The following is a 22027-nucleotide window of genomic DNA, read 5'->3' as shown; positions in this document are numbered from 1 at the left end:
TTTTCTTAATCCTTAACCACTTATACCAACACATATTAATGTCTTATAGTATTTCAATCCGTATTGTTTAAAATAAAACAAGAGGATAATTGCTAGGACACTAATATGCTAAAAGGAACTAAAAATTATTTGATAAACTTATATGCCTTATTTTATTCATTCTTGTGGTATGTATAGTGAATTACAAAGGATAATTCGATTTAGAGAATTATAATAACAGATTTTGTAATATGTTTCTAGGTGGTTATAACAAAATTGTGGTCAAGGTAGTGGGGAATCTTCCTCAACAGAATAGTGAGGAATCTTCTTCAACGGAATTAGCAATTCTATCCTCATCCCTTTTACACATAATCATTGAGGTGAGCTAGTCTGTTGATGGATTTTTTGGGCCTGCTAGCTTGAGTGGTGTTGTTGCTATCAACACCCCCAGCCAGAAGAATAACCTTGTTCTCAAGGTTATAGGTTTTTTGCAGATCATTCCAATTTTCCTGAGTCTTTAGGGGCCAAGCCTAGCCACTAAACAAGCATCAGTTTGGAGAAAGGTGATGTAGTGGAGTCTCATTTCCAATCCAGGATAGTAATGGGTTCAACCACTAGATTGTTGTCTGAGGAAAGGGGGGGCAAGGGTCCAGGAGAATCTGATGGTGTTCCTTGGTGCAATTTCAATAAAGAAACATGAAAAACAGGATGGATTTTGGAAGATTTTGATAATTAGAGGTGATAGGCCACTGAACTAATGTGTTCTGTGATTCGAAAGGGTCCAAAATAACGTTTGGATAGTTTGGTATATGTTGGAGAAGAGATGTTTGGTGGTATGGATGGAGACAGATATACACCTAGTCACCAGCATTATAGGAAACATCACGATCATGAGCATCAACAGAATGCTTCATAGTTGTTTGAGCCTTAAGGAGAAGACGTTCTAGAGTAAAGTGAATAGTAGTGTGGGCAGCCATTAATGAATCAACAACTTCTATTGGGGAAAAGCCCTGCAAGTAAGTAGAAATTGACGGGGGAGGTTTGCAATAAATCACTTCAAATGGTGATACACTAGTGCCGAAAATGGACCGAAGTATTATACGACCATTCTACCAAAGCTAGGAACTTGAACCAGAGGGTTGGCCTGTCATGGATGAAGGAACGAAGATATTGTTCCAAGGTTCAATTGAGAACCTCAATCTACTCGTCAGTTTCTAGGTGATAAGAGGTACTCATCCATAACTTGGTGCCACTCAGGCAAAATAATTCATGCTAGAATTTGCTAATGAACAAGGGGTCCGTGTCAGACACCAAGCTTCGTGGAAAGTCGTGGAGCTTGCAAACCAAATTCAAAAAAAGTAAAGCGATAGTGTGGGCAGTATATTGGAAGGAAGGACTCCCAAGTGAATGCCCTTGGAAAAACGATCAGCAATCACCAAAATAACAGTGTGCTTGTGTGATTGCGATGACCCGGTAATAAAATCTAAAGAAAGGTCCTTCCATGGAGAAGTTGGAATGGGCAGGGGTTGAAGCAACCTTTGTTGGCTTCCTGGTCTGATACTTTGTCTGTTGACAGATGAAAATTTGAGACACGTAGCGGCAAACGTCACAACGCATATGTGGCCAGAAGAAGTTGGTTTGAAGCCTATGAAGGGTTTTGGAAACCCCATGTGACTGCTCAGGGGGGGTGGTGTGAAACTCGGCCAGGAGATTTGAAATGAATGGACTATCTGAAGGAATCCATATCCTTTCCTGAAAAAAGACAAGCTTGCGGTTTACCTTGAAACCTGAATATTGCGCAAGGTGTTGTTGAATATTCTGCAACAAATCCAAATAAATAGCAGAAGAATGAAGTGATTTGTGTAACTGCTCCAAGAAGTCGAAATTGAGCATCGACAGAATGAAGAGTTGACCATCCAATAGTGGGACAACACGGGACAAGGCATCTACCATAACATTACTAATGCCTAACTTGTATTGGGTGGTGTAGTCATAACCAAGAAACTTGTATAAATAAATTTTCTATTCAAGATTTTGGATAACCTGCGACATGATTTCCTTTAAACTCTTGTGATTAGTGAGTATGGTGAAGGGGTGGCCAAGCAAGTAATGGCGCCATTTGTGAACTGGAGATGTTATGGCGTGTAATTCATAGACATGTATGGAAGCCCATTAGAGGCAGGGGCAAAACAACTTGCTATAGAAAGCGATTAGGTGTGAGCTCTGAATAAGGACAACTCTTATGGCAGAACCAAAGGTGTCGGTTTCCAGAACAAACGGAATAGCAAAGTCCGGGGTAGCAAGCACTGGTGCCTCGTTCATGAGTTGCTTGAGTTGTGTAAATGCTAACTCAACATCTGAGTTCCAAAGAAATTGATCCTTGCGAAGCAAAGTAGTCAACAGGCCAGCAATGGACGCATATCCCCTGACAAATTTGTGATAAAAGCCGGTTAAACCCAGAAATCTGCGCAGTTCTGTGGGAGAGGAAGGGTGCGGCCAATCAAGCATAGCTTGAATCTTATCAGGGTCAAGAGCAACACCTTGATCTGAAACGATGTGGCCAAGGTAATGGAACTGGTTCCTGGCAAATAGACACTTTGAGTGATGTAAGTAAAATTCACCCTAAGAAAGGGTGATGACCATTGCTTCCAGATGGCACATGTGGGAGGATAAGCAAGGGCTATAGACCAAAATTTCATAAAAAAATACAACGACAAATTTGTGAAGGAACGATTTCAACAGCTCATTCATAGTTACTTGAAATGTAAAGGATGCGTTGCAAAGGCCAAATGACATTACCTTCATCTTGTAATGGCCTTGGTGAGTTTGAAAGGTGGTCTTGGGGATGTCTTCCTTAGCCATACGGATTTGATGAAATCCCTGGCGGAGGTCAAGTTTCAAGAACCACGATGCGCGGCCTAATTTGTTAAGTAACTCATCAATGGTGGGCATGGGAAACCTGTCCTTCACCATGATTGAATTCAAAGCACGATAATCAATACAGCGGCGCCAACTACAATCCTTTTGCTTGACTTATAGCACTAGAGAAGAAAATCAGCTCTGGCTTAACTGAATCAAGCTCGCGTCCAGCATTGTAGCGACATGTTTTTCCAATTCGGTTTTTTGACAATAGGGGTAACGGTAAGGGTGAACATTGAATAGGCTGGAATTGGGAAGAAGGTGGATATGGTGAGTGATGTTACAATGAAGGGGGAAATGGGTTGGCTCGAGGAAAATGTATGCTAAACGGGTAAGCAAATTAGTAAAGGATGGTGGTGCAGGGTGGTCAAAAGTGGTGTGTGTAGAAAAAATGGAAGATTGCCCGATTCACGGGTGAAAGACAACTAGAACAAGGTTGATACACTTTGCATATGGAAGATGGGTTTAACTTGTTGGGTTGAAGTGGGAATGGATTGTAATGAGACATCAGCGTGAAGGGTAATAGGGTGGCCTGAATGTGAAAGGATATGGTGAGGGTATTATAAACCATGGCAATAGGCCCAACTCCTTAAGCCATTGGACCCCTAGTACCAAATCCGCGTCGCTGAGGGGTAGGGCAAATAGTTTAAGGGGGTGAAACGATGGAAACCTGAGAGCAAGAGGTGTCACACTCCATGGTGGTTTTGTTTCTCTCCACGACCTGCAACAACGACGTCGGGGAGGAAGGGAGGTTCAAATACTTTGCTACACAGGATTGGATGAAGTTGTGGGTGCTCCCACCATCCACGAGGATCATGACATTGTGGAGGTGAATGCCACCGTAGACACGAGAGGTTTTTGGTGTGGGCATCCTGGCTAGCAAGTTGAGGCTGAGTTGAGGTGTGATGCAAGCAGTGGAATCCAAAAAGGGACAATTTTGTCAGAGGCTAAAAAACATTGACATGGGGACAGAGGCTAGACCTCGTCATCTTCATCTACGATAAATAGATGGAGGCGTGGTTTACAACGATGGCCTTGGACCCACTTGTCATCACAATGGCAGCAAAGTTCACGATCCCTATAAATCGCCAATTCTTAAGGTGAGAGGAGCTTAAGAGGAAATCGGGAAGTAGGAGTTGCAATGGTGGGCAAGGCTATGGGAGGGGAATGAAATCGAGCACCACGACGACGGTCAGAAAGTTTGTCTTCTTGTAATTTGGCCAAGGCTACGGCCTACAGAAGGGACATGGGTTGTGGGGCCTAGACTTTGTGGTGCAACTCGGGGTTTAGTCCAAAAATGAAGCAGTTGAGGAGAAATGGTGTTGTGAGGCCCACAATTCTATTGGCAAGCCACTCAAACTCCGTGAGATAATCATTCACAGACCCGTGCTGTTGGAGTTTGAAAAAGCGTCGTGAGAATCGTCGTAAAAGGATGGCGAGATCAAGGTAATGGGGAATCTCCCTCAACAGAGTAGTGATGAATCTTCTCCAACGGAATTAACAATTATATCCTCATCCCTTTTACACATAATTGTTGAGGTGAGCGAGTATGTTGGTGGATCTTTTGGGCCTACTAGCTCGAGTGATGTTGTTGCTATCAACAATTGTGAAAAAAAATGTTTATTCATCCTAAGAAACAAAAGGGTACAAAGGATAACTCCTAACAATAACATCACAAACTAAGATTTGAATTTCTATTAAGAAAAATATTTATATTTAATATTCAGTAATATTTTGAATAAAATTATCTCTAAAAAAACATAAGGATATATATATTTGTAAAAATATTAATTTTCCCATTACAAAAGATATGAACCCTCTTGATCATGATCAGATTGTTCCTTTTACCTGAAAAGAAGTTGTGTGATGTATATAATAAGAAAGGGTGCGTGCTGTAGTTGGCAGCTTTGGTTTACAGACATGGAATGAGGCAGATGAAATTTTTACTCAGTCCTCTTCCTTTTTCCAAGGTTTTGTGACAGCGAAAGTTATGCGCATATGATATGAGGTACAAAGAAACAACAATAATATATTTTTTAAATTTGACCTGCCTTTTGTAGGTTAATTAATATTTGATCATATGCTCGGGTAATTAACTGGGCCAATCATGGTTACACCTTTTTTTATGTTGGGACCAAAGTACATCCCTACATGACCCCAAATCCGCTAATCACAGGCAATTACACAGCAAATCAACCAAAATGAATGGGAACAGTTACAGATAGGTTTGAAAGAAAGGATATACTTTTGGTCTTTATTTATTAATTTATCTATTTATTTAATTTTTGGTTGAGACATGGAATTGTTGATTATTGCTGGATAGGAAGCCATTATGCGGCTACGATGAAAACAAAATTCAAGACTGTTACGAGCTATTATATAGATCCATCACCGCCGTATCATTCCCTCATCAATCGCATCATTAGCAGCTGTTAATATCAAGTTAATAACCCTCTTATTTTATTACTAATGGTAGACCATTTTCTTGTCCACACGCCACAGCACAAAGTCACACCTCTCCCTGACACCCAATTAACAAGTTTATTCAATTCATGATTTTGTTTTATCTTATTTTATTTAATCCTCCCCTCAAAGTATTAGTTGGATCATACATGTTTAGCACTCCCCTATTATTGTAGAGCTTGGCATTAATGATCATATACAGTATCAATGGTATAATATGATTGATAACTAATTTCTTTTTTTCTTAAATATATGAATAGGGTTTTAATCTAAGTCCATGTGTAAGAAAAAAAACTAAAAAGATTAATTCTTTAAATAAATATTAATATTTGAGATATTAGTCTTTAATTCTCCATAAAAAGTATTTTAATTCATTTAATTTTTTTAGTTAATTAAGTGTGAAGTATTCATTAATTTTATCAATATCGATTAACATTTCTCAGAAAATTTGACTATTTAGTATTCTAGTCATCTTTAATAAGTTATTTCTCTCAAATCATTAGTTTTTGTCAAAGATAATAATGACTAATTTTATTGGAAAACCTAAATATATTATTTTTAATAGAATATCTTATCTTATATAAATTTTATTCATTTATAATATTTGAATTTTAAGATCTTATTAAGAAATAAAACATAATTCCACTCGAATCAAGAATCAGCCAAAATGATCATGCATAGTTTTTGCTGGTGAGAGCCAAGGGAAGCATGAGCACACCACCCCGTAGAGAAAGAAAGAGGCAGAAAGAGTCATTATCTAGCTTGTTGCCAGCGTTAGGGACGAGGAGACAGCTACAAGGACCCTGTGGTTTTTATGTTAAAAAAACCCTGCAAAACAAACTAGTCTGTGAACTGGCAGTCCTCTCCACGTGGGGTCCTATCAGTGCTGAAGAACTATTATGAGCTGGATTTCCATCTACTCTCTTTTATACTCAAGGGCTTTTGGAACGAACCCTTTCACACATTATTATTTATAAACCATGACCCCCCACCCCCAACCTGGCCTAATTCATCAACCAATACCCACCAATCAATCATCTTCATTTAACCCCTTCCATCATCACTTGTTTGTTTCCCATATATATTGTTTTATCTTAGCATATAAACCATGCATTCATATATATATATATCCTCTTAATTCTATTCTTCCTTATACACTTCCCCTTTGGGGGTCTCATTTCATTTCTTCACTCACACATGATGGTTTAATTTCTTCTTTTGGCCACCATTGACTCACATAGTGAATGCCAGGAACAGGAATTTATAACTACCACAATGTTCAACTTCAGTCATCCACAATTGTCAACTGGACTACTTCAGACATAATAATTATTATAAATATAAATATATATTTATTCTATTTCTCCCCTTTCGTTGTCATTTTGGCTCTAAATAGATTCAAACACTTAACATCGTTACCTTTTTGTCACAAATTTAGATAAAGACCTCTCGCAATCTAATCACCTAAAGATAGAAGCTTCCGTAATAATTTCTAAGAATTGATTATACCTAATGACAAATTTTGCTGTGAGAGAATTCAGCTAGATAGAGGACACAGATTCCGATTAGTAGCATTTGTGAGGCTGGGAAGTTAGTAGTGCTCCTAGCAATTGAGGTTCTCATTTCCATGATTGCAACTGTAAAACTAAAAAATGTAGAGAGAGGGTTTTTAATTATTGCAAAGTTATTATTTGGTTGCACAACTCAATTCAACCTCACACAGTCCCATGCTTGTCCCTTAATGCACAGTGACTTGTATAGTATAGTGCTGCAACATCAACATCACAATGCAATTTAAATGAATAGCAGGGGATCCAGATATATTTGATGTGTCTCAATCTCATTTGCCTATAAAAAAAAACCAAAAATTAGCAGGAACTGTGGGAAATTATACTGTGAAAATCGACCCTCTTTTTATGTCTTTGGTCATCAAATAATATATATGAAGATGTGTGGAAGTTATTCTTGGCAATTGTAAAACCATTTCAAAACAGTTATTGGAAATTATAAACCCTTTGTAAACAATTTTCATTGTTCTTTTAATTGGCAGACCAAAAGTAAAAGGAAATAAATGAAAGCTTGAATTATTGAGGCATCATCCATGTTACCAACTTACAATCTCAATGGTCCTCTCGTGAAGTGAGGCTGGTTAAGTCCTAGCTAGTCCCCAAGATGTCATGTACAACTTTTCTAGCCCAAAAAGGAAAAGGGCAAGAAAAAAAGATGTCATATACTTCCAGATTTACTTATATACAGTTGTTCCTCACCGAGTATGATGATGTATTTATAGTTAATGCAATTATCATTCTATGACAAGCTCAATGTTTTTTTCATAATCGAATAGAAATTGATTTTTTTTTTTCATGATATTGGTAAGATTTTCTCTCAATTATATTTTTTCTATCCACAAATTTAAATATGAAATCTTATTTAAAGAGATTAAATTTAAAATTATTCAAATTAACAATTTATTGTTACTAAGATTGATTCTGAATCAAAATTTAGTGTCACATGTTCATATTAACTTTTGTGAACATGATTGATTTTGAATATATATATATATATATATATATATGTATATATATTATGATTAATAATGAAAATGATAATACATTTTAAACTTTTTTTTTCTGTTTTTGAGAATTTCTTCAGTTAATAATGAAAACAACGAATAAATTTTCTATTTGTCTAAGAGTATTTTTAAATTTAGACAAAATTTAAAATACATTAATTCAACATATAGATAATAACATTAATTAATTAATTATGAAACAATGTGTCTTAAGAAATAAAGTGTAATTTTTGTAAAATAAAAAATAAAAAAGTGTAAAGGGACATGTATTTATTGTAAAAAAACAAATATTTTATTTGGCCAAAATAAATTAAAGAGATAAATTTAAACAATAAATAATATCTTAAAAATAAAAAAAATAATTTAAGATATGAAATATTTGGTGTGGACAAAGTCATGTGGCGCATTGAAAATATATTGAAAAGAAGTATTCTCTCATAGTGATATGGTGCATTGGAGAAAAAAAAAAAGTAGATGAAGAAATTTTTTTTCTTTTTTAAAGAGCATATGAAGAAAGTTAATCACTTTAAAGAGTGATGGCTTGAAAGTTGAGAAAATTTCCGGTATGATCAATAAAATTAACTAATAAACTAACTTAAAACTTATAAATTAACTTAAAGTTTAAAGGCTTATAAACTAATGGTTTAATTATTTGATAAGACTAACTAAGACGTAAAAAGACTTATTTAATATTTTATACATTTAAATTTATTTTTAATAACTTATATTCTTAAAAAGTAAGATAATAATTTTTAAATTTTGTATTATAAGAAAATGATAAGGATTTTTTTTATTTTACTCATATGGTTTAAACTCAATTTTTTTTCAAAAAAGTAAAATGGAATTTTTTTTAAAATTGAATAAAATGGTAAAATAGAATTTCAAATAAAATAGTATGATAAATTTGAGAATAAAAAAAAAGCTAATAGCTTTTAAGCTAACTTATTTTCCAAAATTACTTCAAGTATTATCAAAATAAGTTACTTAGGCTATGTTTGATAAAACTAACTTAAACTCAGAAAGCTAGTTGATAGTTGAAAAATTAGTTTATTAAATTATAAGTATTCGATAAAATTATATGTTGAAATAGTTAAAAATTATAAAATAATATAAAAATAATAAAATCATAATTTATTTAAAAAGATAATAAGAAAATTAAATAAATGTATTGAAGATAAAAATAAAAAATATAAAAAACTAAAAATTAGAAGCTAACGTCTCAAAAAAATACTAAAAATTATTAAAAAAAATCTTATTTATCAAACAGCAAAACAAACTTAAAATTAATAAAAAATATTCTAAACTAATTGAAATGTCTTACCATAAATAACTTTAAAAAATAAATTATTATAATAAACTCGTGTACCAAATTATTTTGGTCAAAATAGCTTATAAACTATTCAATAAAGCTTATAAGCTACTCAAAGTTCTTACCAAAACATAATCTAATATTTTGGCATTTTCATCATTATTATTAAAAAATTAAACATTAAAAATAAAACTAAAATGTATGCTATATTGCAATTATTAGTAGGAATAAAACAGTCAAAAACTTTTTTTTTCTAAAAGGCAAATAGTTTCCAAATTTTTAATTTTAGCTTTTAGTTTTTTTCTGGGGTAAAAAATGTTATATGATGACATAGACATATTTTCTGAACATTAATTGTATGTAGAGTGTACGATGTGTGAAGTGTAGGAATCTAAAAGAAAAGTTTTTAGAGGCGTAATTAAGAATTGTCAAAATAGTTTAAGAACTGTAAATTAATTTAACCTACTTTTAATAAATACATTCTTCTAAATGAGAGATTCACTTACAATAAAATAATATTAGTATATATGTGTATGTAATCATAATCTTAACTACTATTTATATATATATAAACTCTAGTTTATAACATCTTCAAGGTATTGTCGGCAAGTGTAAAAGGAAACACAATTGAGTATTTGTAATCAGAGTTTAATGAACTTTTTATATTGTGAATTAATTAAAAATTATCGTTTATAAAAACTCTAGTTTACAAAATGTTTTATTATTGAATTGAATGACAATGTAACATTACATATTTTTTTTGTATTTTTGTGAAATTAAACATAATTTCGATTTTTTTGTTTTGGGCGGGGGGTTGCAATTGGCAGAGAGGATGCTGATGGTTCATAAAGTGAACTGTTCAAGATGCGGGCTTTTGATTTGATTTAAGGACCCAACAAGTTTGATCATTTTTACTTTCCTCTTTTTTTTTTTTTTTTTTTGTCCAGAATAAATTGGGATCCTGAACCAGTGTTGTGAATTCTGATGCCCCTAAAAACATTTTAAAATGGGCATGCCTACAAACTGGGTGTGCCACATTGTTCTTGGGCTAAAACCAGTGCTTTATGCGTTGTCCATTTTAGCCACTAATACAATTGAAAACACAATAAGGAAATAATAAAGACTCTAGTTAGAAAATGAATACTAATTATGCCAAAACTTATAATATGGGGTGGTGGCGCAGTTGGCTAGCGCGTAGGTCTCATAGCTTCTGAGTTATCCTGAGGTCGAGAGTTCGAGCCTCTCTCACCCCAATATGTTACATTTTTAATTTATTTTATTTAAATCATTCAGTTTAACGGTATCGATTTGAGTAATGTCATTTACTCAATAACACACCCAAAAGAAAATAATATAATACTGTATAAAAAAGTGCTTACTGACTTATAAAAAGTCGTCCGTATGTCCTATACCATTATTATTACCATATATTCAAATTCTCGACTTGTCACTTGTTATGCTTATAAGAAGCGTGAATGATTTTAATGGTCGTTAACATGTACAAATGGCCCAAGAATTTTCAGTATCTACGGTTACATTTGCACACTCTTTGGGTCACACCCACTATTTAGAATTCAGTAGCAACTAAGTCCTATGGTGAGCTTAATAATTGATAAATTAACGAAGACGACAGTAACCAACACCTCAATTGCCAACTGGTCAATGATATCAAAGGTTCGTTGTGCAAGAAACAAATTTCGTTGATAGTTCATTCAAATTGACTATAGGTAGAAGGGTTGACTTCTAAAGTGCAATATATCTCTCTATCTTCACATTTTCTCTTCGACAATAATGAAAAATACGCCAAAATTTGAGGCCAGATTTTTAGTGAACATCAATAAAAGCATCCTTTCAGTTCAGAGAATTTGGTCTTTATAATTATCTAATTTGAGATTCCAAAGTAAATTCATCAACTGCTGACACAAAAAATGGGAAACATTCTAAATCCAACATGTCAAAACAACTGTTGAAACAAAATCCCCTTTATTTAATAGATTAAAATTAGTATTGAAACTTGTATCCTAAAAGTCATAAAGCTCGGTAGGTACTCGGACACATGTCCTATACTCGAGCAAGACCTAGACACACCATCCTTATTAAAGGAGTACAGCACAAACCGATGAGGAGCAGTTACCGAGTTGAAACCTCCTCCCTTGCCCTATATATACTTCGACAAACAGAAGAAAAAGTATGTTTTATTAATCCTCATACACATAAATATTTCATACTTAAATGACTTGATTGTTGAAGTTCTTTTGCAGGTATTCCCATGGAGATCGAAGATTATATCAATACTAGACAAAGGAGATCATATCAACACACTGAGTGAACTTGGTAACAAAATTAATTTAAGGATGAGACTGATGTATGCTTGATCCCCAAAACTAAAAAACCAGAATTTGTGAATAAATTTCGGTTTATTTCTCTCTGTAATGTTAGTTATAAAATACTAACAAGGTTCATAGTGAATAGACTGAAACCTTTGATGCCTACTATTATTTCTCCTTATCAAACTGGATTTGTTCCAACTAGGATTATTCATGGAAATATCATTGTGGCTCAAGAAATGCTTCATAGTATGCGCAACATTAAGAGAAAGCCAGGTTTTTTGTCATGAAGGTGAATCTAGCAAAAGCTTATGATAGGATGAGATAGAATTTTATTTCTAATGTTCTTCAAGAAGTGGGCCTTCCCCAACAGCTAATTTCAATCATTATGCATTGTATTAATTCAGTCCAATCTAATCTATTGTGGAATGGTCATAGGGTTGCCCCTTTCTTACCTCAATGTGGCTTGAGACAAGGAGATCCCATGTCTCCGTATATTTTTGTGACGTGTATGGATAAGTCATCTCATCTAATACTTTAAGCTCTTCATGCAGGTCAATGGAAGCCTATGAGAGCTGGTCGAAATGGACCATTCATTTCACACTTAATGTTTGTGGATGATCTTTTACTTTTTGGAAAAGCATCAATAAGTCAAATTAAATGTATTCAACATGGTTTGACGACTTTCTGTGATATGTCAGGACAATTGGTTAGTGTGGAAAAATCCAATATTTACTTTTCAAAGTGTGTTGATCAAGATACTAGACGTAAGTTGGTCCAATTATCTTGTTTTAAGGAAGTAAATGTCTTGGGTCGTTATCTTGGAGTTCCTTTGCTAGGCAAAACACCCAAATGTAAGGATTTCCAGTATTTGGTAGAAAAGGTCTATCAAAGACTCGGGTTGGGCCTCTCAACAGTTGTCTTTGGCAAGTCGCATAACTTAAGCTAAGTCAGTTTTTGAGACCCTGCCCATATATCCAATGATGACTACCTATATGCCAAAGATTATCTTGGAGTATATTCAAAAAGTTCAAAGAGCCTTTATATGGGTTGATCAAGGTACTACAAGGAAATTGCATGTAGTAGGATGGAAAAGTATGATGCTTCCAAAAAATAATGGAGGTATGGCTATGTGTAACGTAACTACCATGAATACAGCTTGTTTGATGAAAATGAGATGGGCTCTTAAGTCGTGTGATTACGGATTATGGGGGGAAGTTATTTAAGGGAAATATGGTAGAGGTGGGAACTTCAACCAACATGTGTTGCAAGTAAAGATATCAGATTCCTACATATGGAAAACTATGGCTAGTATTTGGCCTAAGCTTTTGGAATCAGAAGTGTGGTCAGTTGGGGATGGTACTTCAATTAATGCTTGGCATGACAGATGGATCGATTCTAGTATGAAATTGATTGATGTTAACTCAAAATTCCTCCTCATATGCTAAATATGTGTATCAAGGATTTGGTGGATGACCAAGGTGAGTGGAATAGAAACATGTTAGAGTCTCTTTTCCCTCATAATATTGTTCAAAGAATTGTGACTATTCTTCCTCCTAATCTAGAGGCTGGTAATGATCGAAGATTATGGCCAGGCAACAAATTGGGCCAATTTTCGGTGTCTAGTGCTTATAAACATATAAATGATTTTCATAATTTAGAAACTACAGGTATGTGGAAAAGAATTTGGAAACTAGTCGTGCCTTAGAGAATTCGAGTATTCATATGGCAAGTAGCTCATGGAAGATTGAAAACAAAAAGTAGGCTTGCAAAATGGGGAATTGGTTCTCCTTACTGCAGTCATTGTCCCTTAGTTCAAGAAACTTCTATGCATGTCTTAAGAGACTGTTCACAGACCCTATGGAGTTGGAATCACCTTGTTGCTATAGAATTTAAAAGTGATTTTGGTAGTGCTTGGTATTCGAGGGCCAAGCAACCTCCGAGAACGAAGAGGGAAAGAGAAACTAGAGCTCAAGGAAGAGAATGGAAGTTCTTTCTTGCATTCATCAAGGCTGGTGTGAACATTTATAGCCACTAAGTGGCGGTTACAACAGAATCTAACGGCCTAACAGAAAGCCTACTGGTCCTACTGCACAATTATTCCTTCTAGAATATTCTAGCGCCTTCCTATGAACTTGCATGCTTATGGCTCATGATCAGCTTCTCACGTAGTCCTTCAGATGCATGGGTGTGATGCTTTGCCTTTTGGGCCTTGCTGCTTGCACCCCTGCTCTACTATTCGTATCATTCCCGCGGGCTTCAAATAACACCTTGTCCTCAAGGTGATGCATTGCTTGGAGAGTTGTCCATTCTTCCCAAGATGTTTTGTCAGGATGAAGGCCTCTCCATTGAACCAACACGAGATGTTTCGGTCCTGTATCCGAAGCAATGGTTTTATGAGCTAAAATAGCTAATGGAGTCGGGACAGGTTGATTATCCACGGCCAACTGGGGAAGCTCTGCCATTACGTCTGAGGTGGGTGAACCTACAAAGGGTTTTAAATTTGAACAATGGAACACTGGGTGGACTTTTGTGTTTTTCAGGCAAGGCTAGCTTATAAGCCACAGGTCCCATCTTTTCGGTGATTTGAAATGGCCCATAGAAACGCTTCGCAAGTTTAGACTGAACTGCACCCGAAGCTGTGGTCTGACGATATGGTCTTAATTTAACTAAAACCCATTCACCTACATGAAACTCGTGATCCCGACGATGCCCATCAGCAATAGCTTTCATATGTGTTTAAGCCTTGAGCAACTTTTGGCAGAGTAAGGTGAATACGACCTCTCGTTGACTGAGCAAATCATCAATAGTGTCCACCGTGGTCGTGCCCGTCATGTATTGAGGAAAGGTGGGAGGTTTGCGGCCAAACGTGACTTTGAAGGGTGTCATTCCCATGGAGGAGTGGGTCGAGGTGTTATATGACCACTCAGCCCATAACAAGAAATGACCCCACGAATTTGGCTTACAGTGAATGAAGGCTCTTAAGTATTGTTCAATGATCCTATTTGCCACCTCCGTTTGACCATCTGTTTGAGGATGGTATGCGGAACTCATTTTGAGTTTAGTGACACTCAGATGAAACAAGGCTTGCCAGAATTTGCTAATGAATAGCGGATCCCGATCAAAGATAATACTCCTGGGCATGCCGTGGAGTTTGCCTACGAGTTCCATGAAAAGCTGAGCAACACTTTGTGCTGTGTGATGGGAAGAAAGCATACTGAGGTGTAGCCCTTTGGAAAAATGATCAACAATCACAAGGATACAAGTGTTGTCGCGATATGCTGGAAGTCCCACGATGAAATCCATGGAGAGATCCTCCCATGACTGTGATGGAACTGGTAGCGGACATAATAAACCCCAAGGTTTGGCAGGTTCGTACTTCACTAATTGACAATCCACACATTGGGCCATAAACTTACGAATGTCACTACTCATAGTCTGCCATGTGAAGTTTTCCGCTACTCGATTCAAGGTTTTTCGAAAACCTATATGACCTCCTGTTGGTGTTTGATGAAATTCCGTAAGCAAAGCTTTGATGAAAGTGCAGTCTGAAGGTAGCCAAATACGCCTTCAATGCAAAACGAAGTTGGGCGTTAACACATGATCAGGGTAGTCTGCTGGGTTCGCATGAACCTTCTCCCTTAAAGTGATGAAGTCGTTATGCGACTGCAACTCCTTATAGAGATCTTCAAGAAACACAAAATGAGGCATTGAGAGGATGAAACATGAGGTACTAGGTAATTCTGAACATCGCGATAACGCGTCTGCAACCATATTAGTTTTGCCTATTCGATATTGTATAGAGTAATCAAATCCCAGCAATCGTGCCAAATATCAGTGCTGCTCCAGCGTTTGAATGGCCTGGCTCATCAATTCTTTCAAGCTTCTATGATCAGTCAGGATTATAAAGTGGTGCCCCAAAAGGTACTGCCTCCATTTCTTAACAGCAGTGGTAATCGCAGTGAGTTCACGAACATAAGTGGAGGAGCTAAGTAACCTAGGGCAAAACTGTTTGCTAAAAAAATCTATTGGGTGTCTTCCTTAGGACACCACCGCGCCCATACCCGAACCCGAGGCGTTTGTCTCTACCATGAAGGATTTAGTGAAGTCAGGAAGTGCTAAGACTGGAGAATGTGTCATAGCATGCTTCAAGTTTTTGAAGGCAACGTCAACTTCAAGAGTCCAGTTGAACTCTTCTTTGGTTAACAGGCGTGAGAGTGGTGCTGCCAAAGTAGCGTAGCTCCTTATAAATCTTTGATAAAAGCCAGCGAGGCCAAGGAACCCACAGAGGGCTCGTGCCGTGCGTGGCTGAGGCCATTGTTGAATGGCTTGCACCTTGTCCGATAAGGGCTGAACCCATTCGTCGGAGACCACATGACCCAGGTATTCAATCTGTTTCTGAGCAAAGGAACATTTAGAAAATTTAAGTGTAAACTCGCCTTCTCTTAAGACTTGGAATGCAATTTCCAAGTGTTCCAAGTGATCCTTGAAGGAGCGATTGTAAATCAAGATATCATCGAAGAAGACGATGATATATCTGTGTAGATGCAGCTGGAACAAGCAGTTCATCGTTGCCTGAAATGAAGAAGGTGCGTTACAAAGTCCAAAAGGCATTACTCGAAACTCATAGTGGCCATGGTGAGCGCGGAAGGCTGTTTTGCTTGTATAGGATTCTTTCATCAAGATCTGATGATATCCTTGCATTAGATCGAGCTTGGAAAACCAGGTTGCGCCTCCAAGTTCATCTAATAACTCATCCACCGTAGGGATAGGAAATCGATCACGCACCATGATAGCATTCAATGCCCTATAGTCCATGCAAAACCTCCACGTCCCATTGCGTTTCTTTATTAATAAAACTGATGACGAGAAGGGACTAGAGTTGTGTTGTATGTGACCACTGCGAAGCATCGAGGCCACTTGTCTTTCAATCTCTTGTTTTTGAAAGTATGGGTAACGGTAGGGTCTTACGTTTACTGGTGTTGAGTTAGGAAGAAGGGTGATGGCGTGATCCGTGGCTCGTGATGGAGGAAGGTTCGATAATGGCTGGAAGAGGGAGGAATATTTGGTGAGTAAGGTTTGGATTGCTGGTATCGGGTGTGTCACAGGTAAGGGTTCGGGTGTGTGTGGGTCAAGCTGAATATGGAAGTAGGTACTAGTGTTACCTGTGTTTACAAGGCGTCGGAGCTGTGACGGAGAAATTTGATCAATATTTGCATCACGATCCCCCTTGAGTTCAATCAACTTATCATTAGAAATGAATTTCATAGTGAGAGTTGCATAGTCAGTGAAGACAGGTCCCAATGACTTGAGCCACTGCACTCCTAGCACTACATCAACCCCGCAAATTGGAAGAACATGGAAATCAACCAAGAAAGTGTGTGCCTGAATGTGTACCAAAACCTCCTGGCAAACCTGGTTAAATTGTAGCTCCTCGCCATTCCCTACTGTAACTCGAAGGGTTGAAGTTGTTTGTGGCTGCAAGCTCAATTTTGTAACCAACTCCTGCTGTAAAAAAATTATGTGTGCTTCCTCCATCAATGAGGATATGTACACGGTGGTTTCCGATGACGCCCGTGACTCGCAAGGTTTCAGGGGCTCCTTGACCTGAAAGTGCATGAAGACTTATCTGAGCAGGAGATGTTTCCTGCGTAGATGTAGGAGACATTGGTGACGCCGGGATAGGCTCAGAATCCTGTAGGCATTCATCCTCTTCTGTGACAAACAGAAACAAGGACGGGGTGCACTTATGTCCCTGTGAGTACTTTTCATCACAATTAAAACATAATCCATTCTCCCTTCAAATCGCTAATTCGGTTGGGGAGAGACGTTTGAAAGGAATGGTGGTTGGAGGGGGTTTTACTGGTGAAGGAAATAAGAGGGACTCAACTAGTTTGGAGACCACCGGCGGTGAGGCTTGGGAAGGAGAGCCATACGACGGATTCGTGGATCCCCTAGCAGCAAATCGTCGCCCATCCAACATCTTTTCCTCATGTAATCTAGTGAAGGAGATCGCCTGAACCAACAAATGAGGTTGCATAACTTGCACCTCCCGCCGAATCGCTGGATTCAGTCCTGATACAAAGCATAAATGGTGTCGGCAATCCGATGATACGATTTGCCAGAGCTTCAAATTCCGAAAGGTACACCGAGACCGCGGATTTTTGCGTTAACTTACAAAGTAAACCTGTTGGATCTTCATAGGTTGAAGACGAGAATTGTGCATGAATGGCGTGTAAAAAAGCGGACCATGATGACAGCTGACCACTCCGATGCATCCATTGTAACCAAGCTAATGCTGAGCCTTCCATGTAAAAAGATGTTATGGTGAGCCGTTCATGATCTAGAGTTGAATGATATTCAAAGAACTGCATGAATTTGAATATCCATCCCTCTGGATCAAGCCATCAAAATGCGGAACTTCGAGCTTCATACGGTAAGTAGGGTTTGTGGTCGTCGTACCAGCAACTGGTGACGGTGCTTGCGGCGGTGTATATGTTGTTTCCAATTGAGTCATACGATGCAGAAGCTCGTCGATCTTGGAAGACATTGAAGACGAGAGTCGCGCGAACGCCTCTTCCTAACGATCAGCATTTGCTTTCAAACGAGTAGCTTCAGCCATGGCGTAAGCAATGAAAGCACCAATGGTAGTGCTTGGTATTCGAGGCCCAAGCAACCTCCGAGAACAAAGAGGGAAAGAGAAACTAGAGCTCAAGGAAGAGAATGGAAGTTCTTTCTTGCATTCATCAAGGCTAGTGTGAACATTTATAGCCACTAAGTGGTGGTTACAACAGAATCTAACGGCCTAACAGAAAGCCTACTAGTCCTACTGCAATTTATTCCTTCTAGAATATTCTAGCGCCTTCCTACGAACTTGCATGCTTATGGCTCATGATCAGCTTCTCACGTAGTCCTTCAGATGCATGGGCGTGATGCTTTGCCTTTTGGGCCTTGTTGCTTGCACCCCTGCTCTACTATTCGTATCAAATTTCGTTGGTACGCAATTTCAAGATTGGATAGAATTTAATCTTAACAGTGATGTTTGTCTTCAAGGATATTCTCCTTGGCCTGAATTATGGGCCACAACTTGCTATTATTTTTGGTATTGGAGGAACATACAACAACATGATGATTCATTTGTTTATACATGTAAACCTTGGGAATAAATCTGTCATCATTGGAAGAAATACAAATCTGCCCACTTTCAATTTAGTCCCTCTAGAAATTATGTCAAAGAGGAAATTCATATGAAATGGAACTCTCCTCCTGGTAGTTGGTTTTGCTTAAATACAGGTGGATCTTTGAAGTCATCACAAGGTCTGGTTACTTGTGGAGGCCTCCTGCGAGATCATCATGGCAGATGGAAAATAGGATTTGCGAAAAAAGTAGGGTGCACTTCAACCTTTGTTGCTGAGTTATGGGGAATTTTACAGGGCTTGTGTATTGCTAGAGATCAAGGTATGCAAAATATCTTGTTGCATGTAGATTCAGAATCTGATGTTAAAAGCATTAAAGGAGGCAAAGTTGGATGCATGTCTAGAGCACCCTTGGTTCGAGCAATAACAAAATTGATGAAACAATTGAGGTGAGTTTATGTTATTCATATATATAGGGAGAATAGGTGTGCTTATTGTTAGCAATCAGGGAACATCCCAAAGGCAGAGGCCCAAGAGGGCACACAACAAGCCAGCACACCTCAAGGATTTTGTCTGAGGAAAAAGACAAAAGCAGGAAATCACCAAATCACAAGAGGAATCTTTTCATAACATCCCATTTGCTATTTGTTATAACTACCTAGAAGATATTTTCTACAATTCTGTTATTTCATAGCTTGTACGACTGACCATTGATTAGTTGCAGCTTATGCCATGAATTTTTATATATATTCTTCTAGGAATGAATAAAAATTGCAGACCATTATCTCATTGCTTCTTTTATTTTAGCATAGCATAGGAGTAAGACTTAACAAAGTGGTCCGACCTGCCTTTCCGATGCCGGAGCACAATACATGATAGGCCATCATAGACCGCTTGGAAGATGTTGTTTCGCATCTCACACAGAACCATGGCTCCCTTTCCCAAACCCAGTCCACCTTGAATAGCAAGATCAACTCCATCCTGAAGTGACTTGCGACCATTACAGTCCAGCCCTCTTCCCCCAAATTGCCACCAACACCCCCCACCCTCGTTCCCATATGAAATTGGAAGTTCCCAGGTTCGATGGACAAGATCCCATAGGCTAGATTTTTAAAATTACGTAGTTCTTTGATTATTAAGGAATTCCAAAGAATGAAAGACTCATCATGGTCTCATTTTATATGGAGGGCTCGACTCTCAGCTGGTATCAATGGATGTCCCGAAACAGCTTCCTCTCCTCCTGGCCAGCAATGCTTCAAGCGCTAGGGTCCCGCTTCGCTTCGTCTTTCTACGATGACCCCCACAGAGCACTTTTCAAAATACACCAGCGAGGCACCGTTAATGAGTACCTTGCCGAGTTTGAATGCCTTGCTAACTGTATTGTCGGGCTCACACCCCCTTTTCTTCTTGGCTGCTTCATCTCCGACTTGAACCCTAAGTTGTGTCGGGAAGTACAGGCCCTGCAGCCTTTATCTCTGCCTCAGGCTATGGCCTTAGTGAAACTTCAAGAAGACAAGTTGCAGGAACGCCGTCGTGGTGCGCGTTCCTCCTATTTTCCCTCGACTCTCCAAACTTTGGCTCCAGGTCCTTCTTCACCTCATCCAAACCCCAGAACACCAATCAAACGTCAGTCGTCAAAAGAACTGGCCATTTCTCGAGATAAAGGGTTGTGCTACCATTGTAAAGATAAATGGTATCAAGGCCACCGTGTCTCAAATTTTTTATCACCGATGACAATGACGACGACCCTCCTTCTCAAAGTTCCCCGGACACTGCCACCCGCATTGACTCCGCCTCCTTTGAACCATTCACCGGGACCACACCACAATTGAGTCTAAATGCCCTTGTTGGCATGCCCGCCCCAGAGACTTTTCAAGTGTACGGCTCCATTAATCGACATCGGGTCTTGATTCTCATGGATGGCGACAACACCCATAATTTTATACAAACCAGAGTTACAAACTTTCTACGCCTCACTTTGTTCCCCACCCCACCTATGTAGGTCATGGTTGGTAATGGCAGTACCATGCGTTGCGTTACTGTTAAACTATTGGCAAGTGCATCAAATTGTCTCAAGTAGTAAAGTTATAACAGAAGTCCGAATATCGAATCCATAGACTTTGTTTGTACTTAGTTGGTGAATATATAATTTTTCAAGCAATAAATAAATTGGTTTAAAAGATTGTGAAGAAAACAGTAAAATAAATTGATAGAAAATTAAATTAAAATAAACAAGAAAATAAATTAAAGATGAATTTAAATTAATTAATTAAAAATAGAAAAGATAAGAAAAGCCAATATAATAGAAGTTAAATTTAGAAGATGAGAATGTTGAAAACTTAGTCTATCAGAGCTATTTTTTTATGTAAGATTAATTTTTTTCTCTATTTATAATTATTTCAATTTACACTTGCATCTACTTATATACTCTAATCAAGATCCCTCGAGTGAGAGAGCCTAATTTATATATTTTATCTCCCAAATTTCTTTGTAGAGATAAAACAGTAAATTGCATTAAGAATTAAGAATAGAAATGTATAACAGGCTAAACAAAATCAACCTATCTCTAGCGATGACTTTATTTAGATACACTTTCCCAGTTCTATTAGAGAATAATGCTTCCCAATGTTACCCCTAAAACTTATCATGCAAATGGGTGATCAAGTCATAAACAATAACATTAAGCACAAGAAAGGATAATGCAAAAGGTAATAATATTAAATAGATAAGAAGAGAAATTACATCAAAAGTAGTTGATTGCCAAGTTCCCAACAAAAGGGGTTTAACCTCTCATTGTTATATGAGGCCTTATAATTGCAAGAGGATTATGAATATAAAAGGTAATAGATAAGAAAGGGAATGAATGATTCTTAATGATTGCTCCTCTAACTTCTAGCCTTTGTCTTTTATAAGGAATTGTATTCTCTTGGAAGTTATGTGTAGCAGTGTGTTTTTTCCTTCTTCTCTCTACTTCTTTTATAGGTGCAGATCAGCTTAGTTTTCACGCAACCTCCACGCTAAGCGCACTAAGCACGTGTCTAGCGGTATTACGCTCAGCACGTGTCTCGCACTAAGCGTGCCTTCACTTTCTAGGATTATCCTTCACTTTCCAGAATTATCCTGGTGCTAAGCGTGTGTTGCCCGCTTAGTTTGTGCATCACGCTAAGCACCTGAGACACGCTAAGCGAGCAGCTTCAGATCTTCAATTTGCTTCTTGGGTTTTACTTTGTTTTTTTCCCTACCAATTATTCACTCAACATCATGAATTCATCAACTTTTAATATTTTCTGCACAAAAACTTAAATGATGTTAAAATTTCAAT

The 22027-nt window shown here is 37.6% G+C and overlaps 2 protein-coding genes and 1 non-coding gene across 3 annotated transcripts; 1 reads left to right on the top strand and 2 right to left on the bottom strand.

Moving 5' to 3' along the window:
* Positions 1-836: 836 nt before the first annotated feature.
* Positions 837-1932, bottom strand: LOC114384131. Its single transcript, XM_028343795.1, has 2 exons — positions 1516-1932; positions 837-989 (listed from the first exon to the last, which is right to left on the bottom strand). Exons 1-2 carry the CDS (start codon positions 1930-1932, stop codon positions 837-839), a joined length of 570 nt encoding a protein of 189 aa, XP_028199596.1.
* An 8478-nt stretch (positions 1933-10410) lies between these two features.
* TRNAM-CAU lies at positions 10411-10495 on the top strand. Its single transcript is given in 2 exon segments — positions 10411-10448; positions 10460-10495. It is a non-coding gene; the product is annotated as a tRNA-Met (tRNA).
* A 4644-nt stretch (positions 10496-15139) lies between these two features.
* On the bottom strand, positions 15140-18119 carry LOC114384129. The gene is made up of 5 exons (XM_028343794.1): positions 17939-18119; positions 17433-17644; positions 17124-17324; positions 15634-17047; positions 15140-15255 (listed from the first exon to the last, which is right to left on the bottom strand). Exons 1-5 carry the CDS (start codon positions 18117-18119, stop codon positions 15140-15142), a joined length of 2124 nt encoding a protein of 707 aa, XP_028199595.1.
* Between the last annotated feature and the right edge of the window lie 3908 nt (positions 18120-22027).

The sequence above is a fragment of the Glycine soja genome, chromosome 14 (assembly GCF_004193775.1).
Source record: "Glycine soja cultivar W05 chromosome 14, ASM419377v2, whole genome shotgun sequence".
In the NCBI taxonomy this organism is placed as follows: Eukaryota; Viridiplantae; Streptophyta; class Magnoliopsida; order Fabales; family Fabaceae; genus Glycine; species Glycine soja.
This window is presented reverse-complemented; position numbering and strand designations above follow the sequence as displayed.